A 21,755-nucleotide genomic window follows, 5' to 3' on the forward strand; every position below is an offset into this window, starting at 1 on the left:
TCTGTAAACCATTAAAGCTACGCTGGTGGAAGAGGTTTCCTTCCCTGCGACCAATCGTCCTTAGGAGGTAAAACAATCCTAAAGGGTTTGTCAAAAGAATCATCTTGGCCTCCGTTTCTGGTCATCAGACAACATCCCCAAACATTAGTGCAGGTCTGACCACAGAGACATAAAGCCAATACAAAATCCTCAGCTTAAGTCTCCAAGACCCACCTATCACGCGTCTGCATCGCATTTAATTCCATTTCCCTCTGGTGATAACCCTTTCTAGATGAGGTCCCCAGTTTAGGACCCTACCAAACATCATGCCTACGTACTTAACCTAAGACTTTAACTCAATAGAAGAGCCTCTCAGTAATGTTAATATAATTAAAATTAATCTAAGCGTTTTAGTTATCACCACATGAATATTCTTACCCTAACAAAATTCAGTTCTATGCAAATGAATGTAAACATTTGCTAAATTACTGTTTGTTGGTTTGCAACTTATTTGTTACTTAAAATATGTGCACATGTCAAAGGGATATTAATAAAACTCAAAATTATTTGTTAAAAAGTTTAATGAAAATACAAATATTGGTAATACTGACTAGCGACAGGTATACAAATGAATGTGCTACAAGGTACAACAGTCTGGGAGAGAAGACAGACCACACAAACAGATGGTAGCGGTGCAATGAGATCGCTGACAGACACACCAACATGTGTAGCAGTTGTAGAAACACCACCAGCTGTTCGTTCTTGAGTACCTCTTCTCTCCAGGACCTATTCAAAATTTAAAATTTTTAAATAAATACATTTTTCAGCATTTAAGAGAGAAACTGAGATTTTTGAAGAAAACAATAACTTTAATTTATAAATCAGACATTGTTATACATTAAAGAGCCAATAACAATGCTAACCTACACCCGAGAGCAGCAAAGAGGACGGTTGGGATCCAGCAAATAGTGATGCAGTGTGTTGTCACTGTTGCCATATTGCCCCATTCTTGGAAAAAATATCTAATAGTTGCCTTTTCAATCCAAAACTATAGCAAAAACTACTTAAGAAACCCTGTACTTAATCGAATGTGTAAATATTGATATGAGCTGCCTAATTAAACGATTTTATGTAGTTAAAATTAAAAAATGGTGAAATATACATTATTATTTATTCACTATATCAAAATATAGGTATTAAATTAATATTGGTATGATTGCTTCTTTAACACAATAATTCAGTAGTTTATATTTCTTTTAATTAAAATCAGTCGTTACTAAAGCCTAAGCATGCAAAATATGCCTTGTTTTTGTAAAAGATACAACACAGATATAGAATGGAATAACACATTGTGTGTGTGTGTAAACATCAAAATATTGAAATGAGTTTTTATATTCAGTTTTTATTAGAGACCTACTTAAGACTAATATATTTTTATATTATAAATAAAAATATTTTTGAATTGGGAAAAAACCACAACTTAAACTACATACTATTTGGTAAGTTTGCAAGAAAGTAATAAATAACTAATAATACACATTTTTGCGGTTAAATCTAGAAAACATTAAGTCTTCAAGAATTGCTTTTAAATCCCAGACATTTAAAGTGTTTACTGGTATTTAACCCATTGGGGAAGACAGACAAGCTGGTTTTGTACCGAGCAGTCTGCGATGAATGCCGTGTGACGGGCTGGTCTCATCGTCTATGTTTAGCCATTATTTATTCTTATGGGCTGTTCTAGTTCAAAAAATACCCACTATGTATCATTGGTGTTTGTTTTTGTTTTGATGAGAGATTGATCGTAATGGTTGTAAAAAAACTGTGAGACTCTGTTGTTGCTTTATTTTAGACAATGATTACAAATGCAATTCTGATATCAGTGATAGTGATGGAAGCGCTGAAGATGTAAATATTTCCTGTACTCAAAAGCCGGTTATGATTCATGGTTTGTGTGAGAATGAAGAACTTGAATGTCAAGATGAAGATTATTTGGATTATTTTACAATTGTACAGTATGTTTTATTATTTTTAATAAGTTTTATTAGTTTTGTATACAGTGAACAAAAACATCTAAATTTTCTAGAAAAAAAAATTTAAGTGAATGTACAGTAAAATAATAAAAAACATTAATCATAATAGCTTCCTTCATTTTATTTTTGAGCTTATTATTTTAGATCCATGCATGAAAAAGTTTTATGTAAAAACATTGTCATATTGTAGGTAAATTATGTTACAGTTAGTTAGAAAATAACTAAAAAATTATTTTAATGTTTGTTTTTAAAAATTTGTGTAAAATTATTTACAAAATTAACAATTTTTTTAAATTTAAAATTTCTTTACAAATATTAAACGAAGATTGTACTATAAAGACTGTGGTAAATCTATTATTGATCTATCTTTTATGTATTTAGTTTAGAAGGCTTTAACCAAAGTCTTACATTTTTGCCCAATTTAATTGCTGCTATCGTTCCTACAGAGTCCTCAATAAATACTTCCTCAATGGGTTAAATACAAATCGAAGTGACATAATCGTCAAGTGGAAAGTCTGAACTCAGCCAGCCACTAGATGTGCTCCAGTAAACTGATAAGAAAGCTAACTGAGATTTCATTCGAAGTAAGCCATTACACTTAGTGGTCTTACAAGTGCAAAGATTTAAAGTTTAGTATCCATTTCACCACTAATAGGATATCACCCCTAAAAGAACATAATTATCTGACATTGGACCATGATGAGATACTCATCTGCCTGTCTTTTTCGGTATTTTGGAAGTGACTACTTCTTTTGACAGGCTCTGGATGTATGTTTTGCAAGGGGGAAAACTTTCATTTCGGGTCACGGAGCGTCAAGCATCACACATGTTCGCTCTACAGCCATTTTTTTTCACAGCCATTTTTTATGTAAGTGTGTTTCTCCGTTCAGTGGCTATCCAGACTTTTATTGGGATTTTAAAAAAATGAATCGATGAAAGGAATTCTTTAGTGTTCTTGAAAAAAATTTATACTTATTACGATACAGGGTTGCAGAATAATATATTCTTCAGATAACCTCAAAGATCCTAAATCACATACTAATTAAAAGGTTATGGTGATATTTGTCAATAACTATTTAATTGTATACCATAAAGGTATTGACGTTGATTTTAAAACGGTTTTTTTAATATTGAACTTTTAATTTTTCTAGGTCAAACTGAGGTAAGTAGATGAAAAATTGTAGGACAAGAATATTTTTTCAGAGAAAACGCATAATTCTAAACAGAAATTGTTCTTGAGATTTTATTGAAAAAACGCTTATTCACTGAGGTATTCTTCAGAAATTAAATGTTTAGATTTACTTTCAATAGTCTTCATGTATTTACCACAGAAAAGTGCAATTAATCTTACTTGATAATGAAAATATAACTGAAATTAAGTCATTTTGAATATTGGGTTTTACTAAATGAATTACATTATTAAGTTTATAATATTTTATTGATTTCTGTAGGTTATAAAATTACATTTATTTAAATTGATAAAAGTTATAAGACAGCAGCACTTTTTTTCAATAAATAAATAATTCTAAACATAAATTGTTTTGGAAGTTTCTTCAAAAAATGCATATTTGGTGAGATACAGGGTTGCGGAATATTATATCGTTCGGATAACCTAAAATATCCTAAATCGGGTACTAATTAAAAGATTATGTTTGTAAGTGTAACTATAGCTAATAGTTTAGGTAATCAAATTTTATATCATAAATGTTTAGAAATAGAAGTCAGTAATCATTGTAAGATATTAAATGTAAAAAATATGTATAAAATTAATATAAAATATAAAACCTTTTTATTTTAAAGAATCTATTATCGCATATTGTTTTAAAATATTAAAAAAACATTTAATAATTAGTAAACGTACTTTTTTAATTGAAAAAATACGTTTACTTTTTATAAATATAAATTCCCAGCCCGTTATAAAAAGTAGTCACTTCCGTCGGTCAGTCCGGTGACTGACTTACAGTTTTTGTTTCTTGTTACTAAATCATTTTGACCTCACTGTTAAGAGATTTTTTAGACTTAAAATAATCAATGAAACGAGTGTCCATAGAATTCTATACAAATCCACAAAACCAATTTGCACTCTCCAACAATACAAAATAAAGAGAATAAATATAATTCTACTTACTCTATGCAAAGTAAGATTATAAAATGTTTATTACTTTTAAATATTCAGTTGTATTTCCAAAATGGGATTATTTTGTGGATTGCGGGTCATTATAGATTTGGTCATTATAGTTAAAATCGCCGACTAGGAATTGATGACTATGATTCAAATTTAACATTTTTTGTATCTTTATAAATATAATTTATACGTTAATCATTTTTCTGAAAAGGAAATTATACTAATGAATTAACCTAGAGAAAAGAAAAGTGTCCCTACCTTTGATTAGTGACTATGGAATGTGCACTGAGAGTATAAGCCAACACTGGCATTGCGTAAGTGTGAGCCAACAACAGTGCTCCAACAATGACTATATTGTACTGCTCCAAACCAATGTAACCAGCTGCTAGGTCCACACTGGCCAGGCTGGTGTTGAGGTTACCCTGAGAAATAATCACTCCTTTTATACACATACACAAGAACCCATTAATAAATTTAAATGTATTTAGAAATATATAGACTGTCAAAATGGCTAAATTCATCAGTTTGATAAAATTCCCAATTACTTTAGAATAAGAGAAGGAACAAAAGTTTATTTTGCAGTGTGTTTTGAAACGGGGGGAATTGTCAACAGAAATTTAAGGAAAAAAGGTACCGCAATGTATATGTAACAAAAGATAATTAAAGGAATATTTATGTTTTATATGTTAGATATCAAATTTTGTCTCGCCTTTCCCAACAGTTCTAGCCATTACGGAGAGAAGCTCCTTTGCACCGACTCTTTGTTTATCAATTCAAGACTAACTAATGAGTTAACCGACACTTTCCATATAAATCTAATGAGGCACACTGTAAAGAAATGTATAAACAATTAAAGTTAAATATTAAATGACTAATTACAGGAACATAAAACAAAAATTCCCCAAGAGATTGAAAAATTATAAAAGAACTATATTATGCTCAATCAAAATATGTTTAAATCATATGTAAAAAGTATTTAGTTTAAATTCGTTATAACTTGAAGCAAACTTATGCAGTATTCTTTGTTGATGGTATGCTCCTGATAATGAAAGTTTTATATTCAAAAATACATACAGACAATAGTTATCCTGATACAAAATACTGTCTCCTTGCATTTCTCTAATTAGAGCTACAACACACACAAAGAGGACATGTTATTTTAATATGAGTTGCACCCTACACTTCAATATGTTACTTTACATAACATGTATAACTCTGATGCAATTTTGTATAATGAAGTAGATATAAAGATCAAAATAAATATTTTTAGAAATGTAGCAATTCCCAAACTCTTGCTATCAAGGACTTTTAGACACTGAGCTCTGCAATGTTTCATGTTTCTGCATTAAAATATTCCAGAAACATGATTCTAATAGCTGGATTAACAGTTTTTCATGTTAAAATATTCACCTAAGTTACTTTCGGAATTGTTATGTACAACTTGTGATGTGGAAGACTTATAATGCTTCAAGATGTCTCATAAAACAAGTTTATTAAATGGAGTAATTAATAGTACATATATAATTGTTACATTTAATTTACATCCTACCTCCCATTAATTTACACTCAGGTTGCCAGCCAGCACTGATGGTAGCATTAAGTGTACAGCATAAAATGGCTTTCAGTTGCTATGACACTTTCTGAAATCAGTTTCGGATTGATAACAAGCCGCTGAGTACTACAAATAGAATGCCGGTGTTGTCTGATGTTTAATTAACATTTTAACACATTTCATCACCAGTTTTACAAACTACAGTTCATGATGGAGGTGGAAAATATTGATTACAAAAGTTTTTGCCAAACACATTTGGAGTTAGTCTTAGCATGTGAGATTTCACGTAATACGCATGCAAAGGATTAAAATGTTTAAAATGAAATGAATACAATTTAGTGGTGACAAAGAAAATATACAATGTTATTAATTCGTAATTATATTTTGCAGCAATTTGAAAAATAAGATTAGCCCTAAGTTAATCCACACAATAATCACACAGATACCTGATAGAAAAAGAAGACAGCCCCAAGCCAGTGGTGGAGGACAGTGTGGGCTGGAGAGGGATAGAGGGCTACAGACTGACTGAAGAAGTATAAAGCAGGGATGAGCACTGTGTTGTGGGAGCGAAGTAGCAGACTGCTGCTTAACATCCAGCAGACTAGCAGAGTGTTCAGAGATCTGCCCTGTAGCAGCAGTAAGAGCAGCAGCAGCCAACACATGCGAGCCTCACTCACGCCACTACAACATTCTCAGAGAGTTAGCTTACACGCTGAGTAAATCTTGTTATGCTGGCAAGTCAAGAATAGACATTGTGTACTAATAACAAAATTTATAGGGTACAAATTTACAAAAAAATAATACATTTTAAGTGAAATAATAGTTTAAATCAATGTCTTTATTGTCGAAAAACACAAAAGCAGTACAGGCAAACATCAAACACACCTCATGTTAAATCTAATATCATATTTACAATATAGTTTTTACAAAAAATACCGTACAGCCCTATAATTTGCATTGTTGTAAACTATACCTAAAGTGAAAGTTATCTTACCTAAATATGCTAAATCTTAAAAGTTAAATTAATTAATTGAAACTGATATTTGAAGAAAACCAATAAACTAACTACTAATGCTCAGTAACATCTGATAAAATTATGAGAAACACGCTTAACCCTCTCCCACATGCAAGACTTGAATCGACTTGGACGACTCCAACTCCAATATGGAATGCACGATTGAGATCAACTTGTACTGCTTTTCCTTCAACCTTCTGTGAAGTACTACTTTCTAGTGGCAATATTCTATATTATTACGATTGAGATCAACTTGTACTGCTTTTCCTTCAACCTTCTGTGAAGTACTACTTTCTAGTGGCAATATTCTATATTATTACGATTGAGATCAACTTGTACTGCTTTTCCTTCAACCTTCTGTGAAGTACTACTTTCTAGTGGCAATATTCTATATTATTACGATTGAGATCAACTTGTACTGCTTTTCCTTCAACCTTCTGTGAAGTACTACTTTCTAGTGGCAATATTCTATATTATTACGATTGAGATCAACTTGTACTGCTTTTCCTTCAACCTTCTGTGAAGTACTACTTTCTAGTGGCAATATTCTATATTATTACGATTGTTTTGCTATAAGGGGACTATTATTTTTTCCTATACCTTTCTTTATAAAAGTTTTTGTTGTAAATTTTGGTTGGTTAAGTGGAAAACATGACCAGGTACACCAACCACCACCAGGCGGTGGTGTAATATGCTTCACCACAGTGAAATTGATTTTGGTGTATTGTGATTGTGACGATTCTAGAGATAATTGTATTGTTAAATACATTGTTCTGAGTGAACACAGTGATAGTAGTGGCGGTTAGTCTGGTGTAGATGACCTTGAGACTGCTTTTGCCCAATCAACACCTCAGGCTCGACACCGCCGTAGGCTGCCTGCACTTCTCCGTCTGCCCCTACCTGGTATTTTATACTCAATTAGTTACATATTTACATTATTAGGGCCGAATAATAAATAATTAAATAATACCAAAAGCTGTGTGAATCCCGGTCACTGCGTGTCACACGTTACAAGTCGGTATAGCTAATTAATAGGGTTCAGTAACACAGTGAGCGCTTCAAACTATTATAAGCAGGAAAGGGTTAAAATAATTATATTGTAATCAAAATAGACTTGAAACTAAACAAGAAAATTATGGAATTGGCAAGGTTTAAAACAGTATTATAATAAAATTTAACAACAGAAATCAAAATTTAAAAATAACAATGATAACAAACTAAATAAAACATTTATTAACCTATAAACAACAGAGTACTTTAAATTTAACAAATTGATAATATTTATCTGTTAATACTCTCACACTTACAGTGCTTAATTGGTTATCTAAGTCAATATTTACTCTGTAATAGTTAATTTACTTCTAACATTGAGATATTCGTAGAAAATAAATTATAACAACCAGAAAGAAAAAATTATCAAGACATTTATTCATACATGCCAAATGCTCTATTGTGCAGCACTACATATCCTTCAGAACATTACTGAGGGGTTGTGTTTTCTATGTATACAGTAATGGGCTTATATTGGGTATGTCAAAAACTAAATTATTAGTGGCATTAACAAGGTTCTATTTATTGTAGGTTGCATGGCAAAAATCAATAGCCTTTTTGACAATTACAAATAAAAATATAACATATAAATTACTTCTACAAATAAATAACTTTACAATGGCTTGTTATGGTGTAATATTAAATTCAGAAAAACTTGAAAAAACCATTACACAAAATAGAACCGAAACAATATATTTTACTCACTTGGAAGAAGGAGATATAAATGGGATTGCTTGGTGGATGGCTGCTTTGTGTTGATATATACAGGAAACTGTTATGGCACAGAGAATGGTTGGTATCCAAGAGCGAGACAATACTTGTGTGCAGTACCAGCACAGCCATAACAAACCTGTGCAGAAACACAAAGTAACGTTGAATGATTTAAAAATCAAATCAACTTGTAAAATTTACTTTTCATTTATACGTTAGTCCTGAGTTTATATTATATCCACCCTAAAATAATATTTTAAAATATTATACAAATGTAAAATTGGTATACATTTTGAAATATTTGGGTGAAACAGTAATTTTTAACATGCAGTTATTTGAGAAAAGCACTTAAGAAACTGTTCTGACAATCAGTAATTCTGGATATATCCAAAACAAATTATAACATATCTTATGTTATTCTACATTTATTATTGGTAAACTCACTGAGTGCACAAAAGGCAGAGAGGATGGAAGCATTAGACGTGAGAGTGAGCCAGTCACTGAGGTCAGGGAGGTGAGCCCAGCGGTCTCCTGTCTGGTTGAGTGCCCGGAGCACCCGGTGGATCACGAGTACACACAGCCAGCGGGCACAGTTCTGGCGCAGCCTCAGTAGTCCTACTGTTACCCACAGCCAGTACCAAAGTTGATGCTCCTCCTCTAACAGGCTTGAGGACATTTGCGCCAAGCAGTGGACTGCAGTGCCAACCGGCAGCAACAAGCGCCACCACTCTCTAACTCTCACCTCTGCCTGCCATCATAATCTTAGTTACTCTGTTAAAATTTTGTTAATCAACAAAAAGAACTCAGCCAGTCTCTTTATTTCAACTTCGATACACTTTTTCCGGGAAGTACAATCATACTTGTGAAAATATTTCAACTTGTATATCCAGAACTTAAAATGTACAATTGTTATTCTTAATAACTAATTAAGAATTCACGTATTGGAGAGTTCAGAATTATACTTTAATGTAATAAATATTTGGAATATTAGGAGATTGTTGTAAGACATTTACTAGAATATTTGTGAGTCCGTATCCTTATTTGTAAGGGATTTCTTCTAAATGAAAAACATACAAGTGTGATGTCTAAATAAAGTGTTTTAATTTCTTTTAACATTTAAACATGACCAACATACTATTACCCTCTCAATCTCACAGTGTATAAGATTGTTCAACAAAACACTTAATAAGAAGAGTGCATATAACCTCTTACCTTGAACAAAGATGGCAAGGTTCTGAACTGATGGTAGAGCAGCACAGAATTGACGCTGAGGAGCGAGATACAGCATAGCAAGATAGGGAGAGGCCATGGTGGTAATGAACAGAGTATAACCATAGCAACCCCGACTATAGCTGAGACAGAGAGAACCGAGGACATGCTGGGGTGTGGTGGGGAAACTCCAGCTAGTTTCAGGCCTAGCATGCATACTACCTGTATATACACATCAGCACATATTTGAGAGTTAAATTAAATATAACAATGTACAGAATATCTCAAGTGTAATCTCAGAAGTGTAATAGGTCAACAAATAAAATTAACATGTAAAAAAACTGTTTTTCTATATAAAACCATAGGCCATCTTAAGCCCTATAAGCTAGAAGGATAAGTGGAGTAAAGATTCTTATTAAACAGAGTATCCCACAGGCGGCAATATTTAAGACCATTTATTATTTACTGTATGTGCAAATGATTTCCCCAAGAACTTGAATTAATTATCTTTAAGTGAGAGACAAAAAGGAGAATAAACTCCAACATTAGAAGAAGCAAAGTCGATACTGAAAACATTCAAAAAGTAGCAAGGCTCCAGGAGAGGATGATACACCAGGTGAACTGGTACCTGCTTACTGTGACGAATAACCCACTACCTCCTCAAGCTAATTTAGAAAATATTGAAAATTTAAAAAATGTTTAAACAATTTTTATATATGAGGGCTGTCCAAAAAGTAACAGACATTTCAAAATAAAAAATTAACAAATTTAAAATAACAACTTTTATTATTTACATTTTAAATGTAACTCTTAAGTTATTTTTCTACATAATTTCCATTTAAATTAAGACATTTATTACAACGTGGCACAAGTTTTTAAATACCCTCTCTGTAGAAATCTGCCACATGCGAGTTAAACCACTCATTTACACCAGCATGCAGTTTAGCGTCAGTGTCGAACCGTTCCTTAGCGAGACAAGTCACAATCGCTGGGAACAGGTGACAGTCGCTCGGGGCCAAATCTGGCCTGTGAGGAGAATGATTGAAAACTTCCCAACCAAAACCATCCTTGAGTACGATTGGCCTTATGCGGATGAGCATTTGTGTGGAGAAACAAATTTTTCTTGCTGAGTTTTCCCCTCGTTTTGTATCACACGTCTCAAATTTCAGAGTGTTGATAATACCTCTCTGAGTTGAGTTTGGCCACGTTCAAGAAAATCAAAGAGAATCACTCCCTGAGCATCCCAAAACACAGTAGCCATGATTTTCTAGCTCCCAGCGTTTGCAAACATTTCTTCGATTTCTTGGGCAAATGCGTGTGTCCCCCTCCATCGACTGCCATTTTCTGTTCTAGTTGACTTGCTTTACTCAAGTCTTGTTGGCAGATACGTTATGATCGATGACTTGGTATCCACTTTTGTCTTTTTTTTTCCAAAATATGCTACAGCAAGTCTCTGTTTTTTGCGGTACTTCCTTTAGAATTATCGGAATCTACCTGGCACAAAATTTGTGATAAGCAATCTTACCAACTACAATTTCATGAACTAGGGGAAATGGTTTAAAAGTTTAGTAATTGTGAAATAATGATTTTCACGGATTGTTTTGTTGATTTTTGTCACCAACTCATTATTCACAAGACCTACCACCTAGGTCCTAAGGTAGGAACACTCTGACGCCAAGATGGTGGTGCTAGTCCTGCTCATTGCCGTCTCATGTCAAAACATGTCTGTTTTTTTGGACAGCCCTTGTATATTTGTGAAAATCATGTATTTCTGGGTTTTATTCAGAACACTTTTGTACATTTGATGTTAAAATTTTGAGCATTAGTACATGTTAAAATATTTGTTTGAATAAAACACTACAAGTAAGCCTAAAATAATGCACCAAAGAAAATTCCCACTAACAAAATCTTACATTTATAATATTAAAAGTAAGATTCTTCAAACTAGATATGCCTTTTCATTTACTGGAAGAGTTTCTTCAATGTGTCTAACATAAAATTTTAGCAACTGTAGACCATATTATGTTTACGTTTTAAAACTGTAAACGCATCACCCTTTAGTTTATTTTACAATAGTATCTAGTATTTATGTGATTTACTAAAAGTAGGTAATATTTTGTAATTAATTACTTGAATCAACCACAATATTTGCAGAGATTTTCTTTAAGATAAATAATGACGTAAAAGTATGTTTATTTGACACCATCAAAGTATGTTGAAATCTATTTTAAATGTTATATTTTAAAGTATGTTTACTTTATTTTTTAAATCTTGTATAGTCTCAAGAACTTTTTGGATTCAACTGACTGTACTATCTATCGACTTTGTTAATAGCTCATAAAAGTTCATATGACAGATAAATATTATTCATTTATATTACAATTGTGTCAGGATCAGTATTTCCACATCTTTCCATAAATATAGTTATTGCAACAAAAAAAAAACAGTTTTTATATTTGTATAGTATTTCTTTACTCTTTTTAGAAAGTCATCACTCATTTTGAACAGTAAGTTAAGTAGACATTTACCTAATATCTTCAATTGAAAACTATTTGTTGAATAAGGATGATTTAAAATACAAGGATTATTATAAACATTTGTCTTGTAATGGCAAATGTTTGTAACAATCCTACTGTCCTTAACTTAATGTAAAAAAATATTTCAAAATAGTTTAATTATTTCAAAATGAATAAGGAGTCATACTCCTGAAGATTTGCTATTTAATTTTAGACTTTTACTATCATTCCTTTGAACACATGTTGTTATTGTACAGCAGAAGGGTTTTCTGTTTTGCATGTGTTTTAAATTGACCTTACTGTCTATGTCATATAATTATAATAGATGTACATTTAACACAATATTGTTACCACTGCTTTATTGACTAGATATAATGTTTTTGTGTAATTAAAAACTATTCATTTCAGGGTAGAAGAGAACTGTGAATTTTCTGGTGAGACTGAGTATCAACAATTTACAATGAACCACTGTAAGAGAAAGTAGTGTGTGGTGAGACAAATGAATCGAAATCTAAATGATAAAAATGAGAGTTTGCTGGTGGAGAATATGAGGAGATAAGCAGTCTGTAAACAGAGTGGGGTTGGCTTGTTGACCTTGTTTTAAATTGAACTGGACATGCAGACCAATTCAGAACAGAAGAGTGAAGATTATGTGGTAGGAAGGATATCTCTTGTATCTTGATTAAACAATCAAGGCTTCCTTTGAATAACCAAATTAACATTTTACACCCATTACATCTTTTTCCACCTTTACTACAGTTAAGGGCTTAGTAAATTAATATTGGAAGGCATATATGCTTCAGTTCAGCAATGGCTGCAATTGCCTTGAAGTTTTAGCTTGTGAAGTTGCTGCATTGTTTGTACAAGTTTCTGTCTCCAGTCGTTACTATGATGCCCAATTGCGGGTTGTCAAGGAGTGAACTGCTTGGGCTCAGATATTACTTACTGAATAAATTTAGAACAAATACGGGGGATGTGGGTGAGTGCATTTCATAGTTTGAAGGATGTTACCACCAAGACGTTATCCTTCAGGGAGAGTCTTAATATCACCACTTCAAGAGGCTAAATGCAATCTGCTCATCTTACTCTTGAATGTTGGGGTCAGAATTATAATCTATAATCAGTTCATTCATATTTGAATCCATTAAATCTCAGTAAGAAGATACATACAAGAGGAATACAATATTGGGATATTCCGTGCCTGTTGTTGATGTGCCCTTGTAGATACATTCAGTTCTTGTTCAGTGATCCCTTTTTCTTCATTCAGCCAAGATGATAAGAGGGCTCACATGCATTCCTTACACACTTTTTAACTAACGGACTATTGAAAACTGTATTTTGTGAATTTATTCCAAACTTCTAGATGCAAACATTTTTAATTTCCATTTTAATAAACTTCACCCTCTTTATCATTAAGGTTTATACTATTTTAAAAGTCACAAATCTATTTATTTTAGTTTAATTTATAAGTTACTTAAGGATGACCTCTAACACATTTATACAAAGATTTACTTAACTTCTTAGTACTATATTTGTTTAGTAAACTATTTTATTCCATATAGTATTTGGTGCAAGATACTGATTTGTTTTTTAATATTACAGAAACTAAGCAAAGATTTGTTTTTACAAGTAAAATCTTAAACTGTGTAACTGTATATCTTAACCAGACCTGTAACAGAATAGCCTTGGCAGTGAATAGTGCCCAGGTGTCATAGTTCGCCAAGACATCAGACAAGAAACGAGACATGCCTAGGAGACTGGACTGGTACAGTGCTTCCACCTCAAGGTGAGACACGGAACTAGAGTTGATGAGCCATTCGTAGTGTTTCTGTCTGGCCTCCTCAAACTTGCAGTAATTCTCTGCATCAGATCATACTCACTTGTTAAGCAGTTCAGGAGACACTTAATATTAAACGATTACAATAATCTATTTTAGACAGAATTCTACTATATTTTATCAATTAAAAATATTTCATGACTGTGGAAAATAAAATATTTTCATTGCAACATTTTAAGTCAGCATATTAAGAAAGAATACCGTTTGCACCTGTAAATTAGAGATGTAAAGACTGAAAGTTAATTGTGGTTTTGATATAAATAAAAGTTAATAGAACACCGGACTACATAGCGTGTACTAGGCTTCGCCGACCTTGCTAGCAAAATTTCAACCCAACACACAATTATCACTCTATTAGTGACACTGATTGCAAGAACATGGATGAATTACAACAACTTCAAGATATTCTAGAACAAATTCAATACATTAAACTACAACCTACAACCAAAACTGAAGCACATTCTTCTGCTGAAGTACGAGTAAGTACAAAATTACCTCCATTTTGGAGACATAATCCTTCTCTTTAGTTTGCTCTAGCTGAAGCAAAATTTTCAATTGCAAATACGTCTTCGGAATTAACTAAATATTCACATGTAGTTTCCCACTTTGATAAGCACTTTACTCTTGAGGTTGAGGAGATTTTCACCAATAAACCAGAGGATAACCCTTACTCTACTTTGAAAAATTAACTCATTAAATGACTATCAATATAACAGGAACAACTTATCAAACAAATATTGATGGACGAAGAACTAGGTGACCGTAAGCTGTTGCAGTTTTTGCATCACTTACAATCTCTAGCAGGGTATCTATCAAAGTGGCTTGAAGAATTTCCCAGACTTTTATACACAAAAACAATTTTTTTAATCCTATTACCGATAAAATCAAGTTTTTTAAAAAGTTGGTTTTATTTATAAATAATGTGAGTGCCAAAATATGATCACGAATACTGTTCAAAATAAAATAGTAAGTTTAAAAGTTAGCAAAAATATAATGCTTACTTGGACAAAGTAAAACAAGTACATTAGTCAAAGTAAAAATAATGACAGGCTGTATCTGCAGTACATTGGGGTGTTTAGAATGTACAACCCAACCCCAGAAAGTTCCAGAAGTTCTACAAAACTAATCTAACATCTTCTGAATAATCAAAGAAATATAAAATTTGGACAATTCAAGGCAGGTTGTCTACTATTGAAGAGTGACTTTTGGTGACTTTCAGTGACCTTTGAAGCAAAATATTGGTGGCCTGTTTTTAAAAAAGTAGTGTACAAGAGCAACATCTTCACAAAGCAATAATTTAGGGCATACTTCGCTTATTAACGTGGGAAATATATGCATAGACTGAAGAAACTCTCTTTACAACAATATTACCTTACTGTGTGTGTATGTGTGCCATCTAGGATTGCATTGAGACTTAACCTATAATTGGCTATGACTTCTTAGTATTCTTCAGTCTCCTACCTAACTGCCACAACCAATGACACATTGACAACTTTCTGCTTCATGTATACCTACAGCTTGTACTCCGACCAACGTCAAAGCACTAACCGAACAAACTTTGATTTCCACATACTCACTGAATTTCCAGACCTGATTCGTCCTGCAGGAGCTCCTTAAAATTCGCCACTTCATAAAGACGACATCTGGATCTCCATTAAATTCTCACTTTCACCGACTAGGTTCAGACTGTCTCCAAGTTTCCAAGAAGAAATTTGACAATATGCTCCAAGAAGGAACAACACGCCACTAAAAGCTAGCCCATGGTCATTTCCATTGCACATAGTTCCCAAGAAACCTAATGGTTGGACAACATGAGGAGATTACTGACAGATATTCAATCTGCCACATACACAACTTTTCTCATCGACTTTGTGGCTGCACCAAATTCTTCGTCATTGATCTCGATACACTCAGATTCCAGTCACTCCCGAAGACATCTCAAAAACAGCAATCACCACTCTTTTCAGCTTTTTCGAATTTCTGTACAAGAGTTTCAGACTTTGAAATGCTGGCCAAACCTTTCACCAATTTTATCAACAAAGTGACACACTGATTTGATGCTTTCCATATGTCGACGACATCTTCGTTTTTTGTTATATTGATGACGAGCATGACACCTTCGTGCACTATTTAAACGCCTTATTAAATATGGGATCTTGGTTAACACATTCACTACCACAATGTTAAAAATCTTCCATAAATATAGACTAGGCGCCGCAATTGTGCGGCGACTGGATTCCACCGATAGACTGCCGCCGCACATTTGCGGCGCTTGGTCTCATTAAAATAGACTGCCGCCGCACATTTGCGGCGCTGTTCTCCTATAATGCAATAGTTGACAAAAAGTAGCAGTCTATTTTAAAGCCTTCATCATTTCGTAACAGTCTACAGGGATGTCTGCCGCATATGTGAGGCACTTGGTCTGTGGATCTGACAATTAGTGACGTCTTACAACAGCTGACTAAACTACCATATGTTTTACATTAAAAACACCAAACAGGCCTAACCTCAATGTTTGTCAGTCGCCAAACTGTGTTTGTGAGTTGTTTATTTGTTTATCTTGACAATGAAGCGTAACAGAGATACATCGCTTATTAGCACAAACAGTGAAATCGATCGTTTTCTGAGTGACAGTGAATCTAGTTTGTTTTCTTCAGGAGGTGAGAGTGATTATATTCCCTCTGATTGTTCTGATACTGAATCAAGTTCGGTTATGTGCAAGAAGATGTTCACATGGAACTAGTTGATGGATATAATAATAATGAAGGTAACGTAATAAATCTCGATCCTAATGTACAGTTTGTTGTCAACGCTGTTCATGACCGTTACGATAATGTGCAAGGTATCTGGAAAGATACAAACAATCATCCACACGTGTTTGAATTTACAGGTAGGGAGCAAATCAACCTACAAACTAATGATCCAATAGAAGTTTTTAGCAGCATTTTTGACGATTGTCTTCTAGATAAAATTGTCCATTGGACGAACAAACGAGCTGTAGTCTACCGAGGAAACCCTCTTCCTAAATATTCACTTCTTAACAAATGGGCCAATGTTACCAAAGATGAACTAAAAAAGTTCTTAGGCCTAACCATGCTTATGGGCAATTTAGGCTTTCCCACACTGAAACACTATTGGTCAAATGACCCATTATACGGACATACCATATTTGGCAATACAATGACTCGCAATAGATATGAAACCATTCTACAATGTTTGTGTTTTTATGATTCTGAAACAGATCCTACTGATGGCAGAATGCACAAAATTAGCCAAGTGTTACATCACCTCTTACAAAATATTAACGATACTTACAAACCCGGAAAATCACTGTCCCTTGATGAAGCGATGGTTTTGTTTCGGGGAAGGTCATCATTCCGGCAGTACATAAAAAACAAGGCTCACAAATACGGAGTTAAATTGTATGAACTATGTATATCAGATGGATTCATTCTAAACGTAATCATTTATGAAGGCAAAGGAACCTTACAACACCAAGGAAAGGGTCACACATATGAGGTGGTGATGAAACTAATGCAAAACTTTCTTCACAAAGACCATATTGTCTACTTAGACAATTTTTACAATAGCGTTGAGCTAGCTGAAGACCTGTTCAAAAACCAAACCAACATATGTGGGACCCTGCAAGCTGGCAGGTCAGGTAACCCACAAGAAGTTATTCAGGCTAACTTGAAGAGGGGTGAATTTATCAGCCGGCAAAAAAGCGAAGTAACCGTCATGAAATGGCGGGACAAACGTAATGTGCTAAGTATTTCTACAGCACATGGGCCTGACATGACAGACACCACAAACAAAAGAGGAACAGTTATGAAGAAGCCTTCTATGATCGTAGCTTATAACAAAGGAATGGGCGGCATTGACAAAAGCGATCAAATGCTATCTTACTATTCCAGTCCAAGGAAATCCCTACGCTGGTATATGAAGATATTCTTTCATCTCATGGATATCGCACTCTGGAACAGTGCCTACATCTTTTCGAAGCTAAGTGGCAAGATGACATACCTCAGCTTTAGGGACGTGATAATTAAACATTTTATTCAAGTGGAACAAGTGCAACGTCCTTTCCGTGCTAGCTCCTCAGGAGGTCACTTACCCGTAAAAGTTCAAAAAAGACTGAGATGCAAAATTTGCCGAGTTGAACAACAGAAGAGAAAGGAAACTTTCTACGCTTGTTCTGTTTGCAAAGACAAAGACAACAAACTAATTGGCCTATGTATGCCAATTTGTTTCAACAAATTTCATGAAAAGTAGACCCAAACAATTTATGAGATGCATAAACTAATTGTCAGTTTAGTATTAATTTGGGCGTAATAGGCTAATAACATTACTTTTGTAAATGTACACATTTGTAACAGTGTCGCCTACTTTGTACAATTGATTGTCCAATTATAGCCTATGCTTTATATTGTAAAAAGTTTGGTATTTTTTGCCTTTGTTCTTTTCACTAGAATGTTCTACACTTTTGTAATAGGAAGTGCATATAGATATATGTCTGAGGAAAGATACCACTTACCATCAAACTTAGCTTTACTTTATAAATATTGCCTTGAACTTACAATAAATGTGAATATATGCATTGTCATCGCGCTTGGTTCTCAAAAAACCTAGAGTTTTTAATGCCATGGACCGAGCGCCGCACATCTGCGGCGCCGTAAAAAGGCTCAAAACATTTTAAAAACCTGTAGAATCACAAAGGTATGTTAAATTAAGGTTATTTTAAAGTGTATTATATGGATTTAAATTAAAATTTCTTGTGGTCTGTGGTGAAAGTCACACACATTATTCTCAGTCTTCTAGTAAAGATCCGTATTTTACCGATAGTCTATCGGAATGACCGCGGCGCCGCACATATGCGGTACTCGGTAGCGAACGTGTTAACACTAAAAAGTCAGTTCTATTCTCTCCTATTTTCAAATTTCTGGGATATGAAGTTTCAGCAGATAGCTCCAAGCCTCTCTCTGACCACTTTTCTGCACTGATTAACTTCACCCACCCTTCTACAGCCGTCAAATTACATAGTTTCTTAGAAATAATTAATTTCTACTGACATTTCATCCCCTAAGTCAAAATATTAGGCTCCACTGCACACCGCAGTCTTTGGACTAAAACAGACCAGTATCTCCTGGACTCCTGAATTCGAACAAGCATTTGAACCCTGCAAATAACACCTGAAATAAATCATGCTTCTCGCACAACAAGATCCCAAAGTACCCTTAGGACTCTTCACCGATGCGTCAAACTTAGCTGTTTATGCTTCTCTTCAACGACGTGTTGAAAACAACTGAGAACATCTTGCTTTCTTCTCGGGGAAAATTACACCACTGACCACACCAATTTGAGCTGCCTGTTTATTTCAGAGAACTCCTAGCTGTTTAATCTACAGTTCAGAATTTTTGCCACATCTTAGAGGCTCAATTCTGTACAATATTTACACACCATAAACCTATTACGTATGCTTATAAAATAAAAACAAGAAATATTATCAACATTTTTATTTGCGAGCTACCCTCCGCCACCCCCCAAGTACAGGCAATACTTGAGTCCACTAAGCTATTACAGAATTTAAGAATTAGTTATAAACAGTAAATTACCAAAATTTTAGGGGGTTAGTGAAAAGTTTACACTGGGGAAAACATAGTTTGTCGTGCAAGTAATATGTTATTGATATGAGTTCTGGTGCTTTCATTGAAGTCCGGGCCTGATTGCAGATTTAGAGGGTGAGTTTAAAATCTTCTTTATCAAAGGACAATTTCAGCTGCATGGGTTGACGTCCCAGCCGCTCACAGTCATTTAGAGTGTTGGTGTCAGTTAAAATCTTCATTATCAATGGACAATTTCAGCTGCATGGGTTTATGTCCCGGCTGCTCACTGACATTTAGTGTTGGTCTCAGTTAAAATCTTCTTTATCAACAGAGAATTTTTGCTGCATGGGTTGATGTCCCGGCTGCTCACTGACATTTAGAGTGTTGATGTCAGTTAAAATCTTCTTTATCAACGGAGAATTTTTGCTGCATGGGTTGATGTCCCGGCTGCTCACTGACATTTAGTGTTGGTGTCCGTTAAAATCTTCTTAATCAACGGAGAATTTTTGCTGTATGGGTTGATGTCCCGGCTGCTCACTGACATTTAGTGTTGGTGTCCGTTAAAATCTTCTTTATCAACAGAGAATTTTTGCTGCATGGGTTGATGTCCCGGCTGCTCACTGACATTTAGTGTTGGTGTCAGTTAAAATCTTCTTTATCAACGGAGAATTTTTGCTGCATGGGTTGATGTCCCGGCTGCTCACTGACATTTAGTGTTGGTGTCCGTTAAAATCTTCTTAATCAACGGAGAATTTTTGCTGTATGGGTTGATGTCCCGGCTGCTCACTGACATTTAGTGTTGGTGTCCGTTAAAATCTTCTTTATCAACAGAGAATTTTTGCTGCATGGGTTGATGTCCCGGCTGCTCACTGACATTTAGTGTTGGTGTCAGTTAAAATCTTCTTAATCAACGGAGAATTTTTGCTGCATGGGTTGATGTCCCGGCTGCTCACTGACATTTAGTGTTGGTGTCAGTTAAAATCTTCTTAATCAACGGAGAATTTTTGCTGCATGGGTTGATGTCCCGGCTGCTCACTGACATTTAGTGTTGGTGTCCGTTAAAATCTTAATCAACGGAGAATTTTTGCTGCATGGGTTGATGTCCCAGCCGCTCACTGACATTTAAAGTGTTCGTTTCAGCTTAGCCGATTTCAGAATATTCAAAATACTGAACAAATATCTCAGACCCGGATGGAACATTTATAGGTGTAGTATATTTCTTGTGGACTGTAGTTTTTTCCTCCAGTGAATGTTTTACTAATACTTCAGATTTTATGTATAGGTCACACTAACTTGGAATTTAGAATGATATTTTGCTGAATGTGTAATAACCATAGTTACTAATTTCAACAATTACATAATAAACAATTCTGTACAATATTTACACACCATAAACCTATTACGTATGCTTACCTACAAAATAAAGACAAACTTCCATCTGTACAATTTACAGATTTCTTTCATTGCTCAATTCACAACTGATGTTCAGTATGTTTCTGGAGCATCCAACATGTGCGCAGATTTAATCTCTCGGATCTATGCTCTATCTATATCCACCAATTGACCTGCAAGCTCTTACTGCCATTCAAAAGAATGACTCATAACTCAAAGAAATACTTACAAACAACACAAGTATGAATATTCAGCTAGTGACACCACCAAGAACTGACCTACAAATGTATTGTGACACAGCTACACATCAACCTTGACACTTCATCCCTGCTTCACTACAATCACAAGTCTTCAACTCCATTCACAACATTTTTTTATCCCAGTGTAAAAGTTACAAACTCATATTTCAATGTTTTGTATGGCCTGACATGCATAGTGATTGTCAATCTTGAACCCATGCCTGTCAACAATGCTAGAAAGCCAAAATCATCAGACAATCTTTTCTTAGAACTTTCTCACTGCCTTCAGCTCACCAACTGCTGGATATCTTGCTTCGACACACCCACCTGAATACCTACCTTAATTACCTTAATTACCTCCACCTTAGTCGATGACCAGTACAACTGGATAGACAGCGTCAAAGTAAAATGAATTTTAGAATATTTACAATATTTACATTTTTACATGGCGCCAGGGCTTATGATAGTGCATCGAAGAACTCCCCGACTGAATAAAA

At 34.2% G+C, this 21,755-nt stretch overlaps 1 protein-coding gene across 4 annotated transcripts in view; it reads right to left on the minus strand.

Annotated features, from left to right (window-relative positions):
* Nucleotides 1-542: 542 nt before the first annotated feature.
* LOC124354696 (GPI ethanolamine phosphate transferase 2) overlaps nt 543-21,755 on the minus strand; it is a 59,069-nt gene continuing 37,856 nt past the window's right edge. For 3 of the 4 annotated variants that reach the window (XM_046805342.1, XM_046805341.1, XM_046805343.1), the window contains exons 8-14: nt 13,857-14,047; nt 9,675-9,893; nt 8,907-9,210; nt 8,457-8,601; nt 6,133-6,367; nt 4,393-4,556; nt 543-765 (exon numbers count right to left, since the gene is read on the minus strand). In XM_046805342.1, coding sequence (XP_046661298.1) covers nt 543-765; nt 4,393-4,556; nt 6,133-6,367; nt 8,457-8,601; nt 8,907-9,210; nt 9,675-9,893; nt 13,857-14,047 — 1,481 coding nt within the window. Of the gene's footprint in view, nt 766-4,392; nt 4,557-5,683; nt 5,775-6,132; nt 6,368-8,456; nt 8,602-8,906; nt 9,211-9,674; nt 9,894-13,856; nt 14,048-21,755 lie in introns of those variants that run through there. The other variant, XR_006921705.1, reaches the window with a different exon arrangement.

This window comes from Homalodisca vitripennis, chromosome 2 (genome assembly GCF_021130785.1).
Source record: "Homalodisca vitripennis isolate AUS2020 chromosome 2, UT_GWSS_2.1, whole genome shotgun sequence".
Taxonomy (NCBI): domain Eukaryota; kingdom Metazoa; phylum Arthropoda; class Insecta; order Hemiptera; family Cicadellidae; genus Homalodisca; species Homalodisca vitripennis.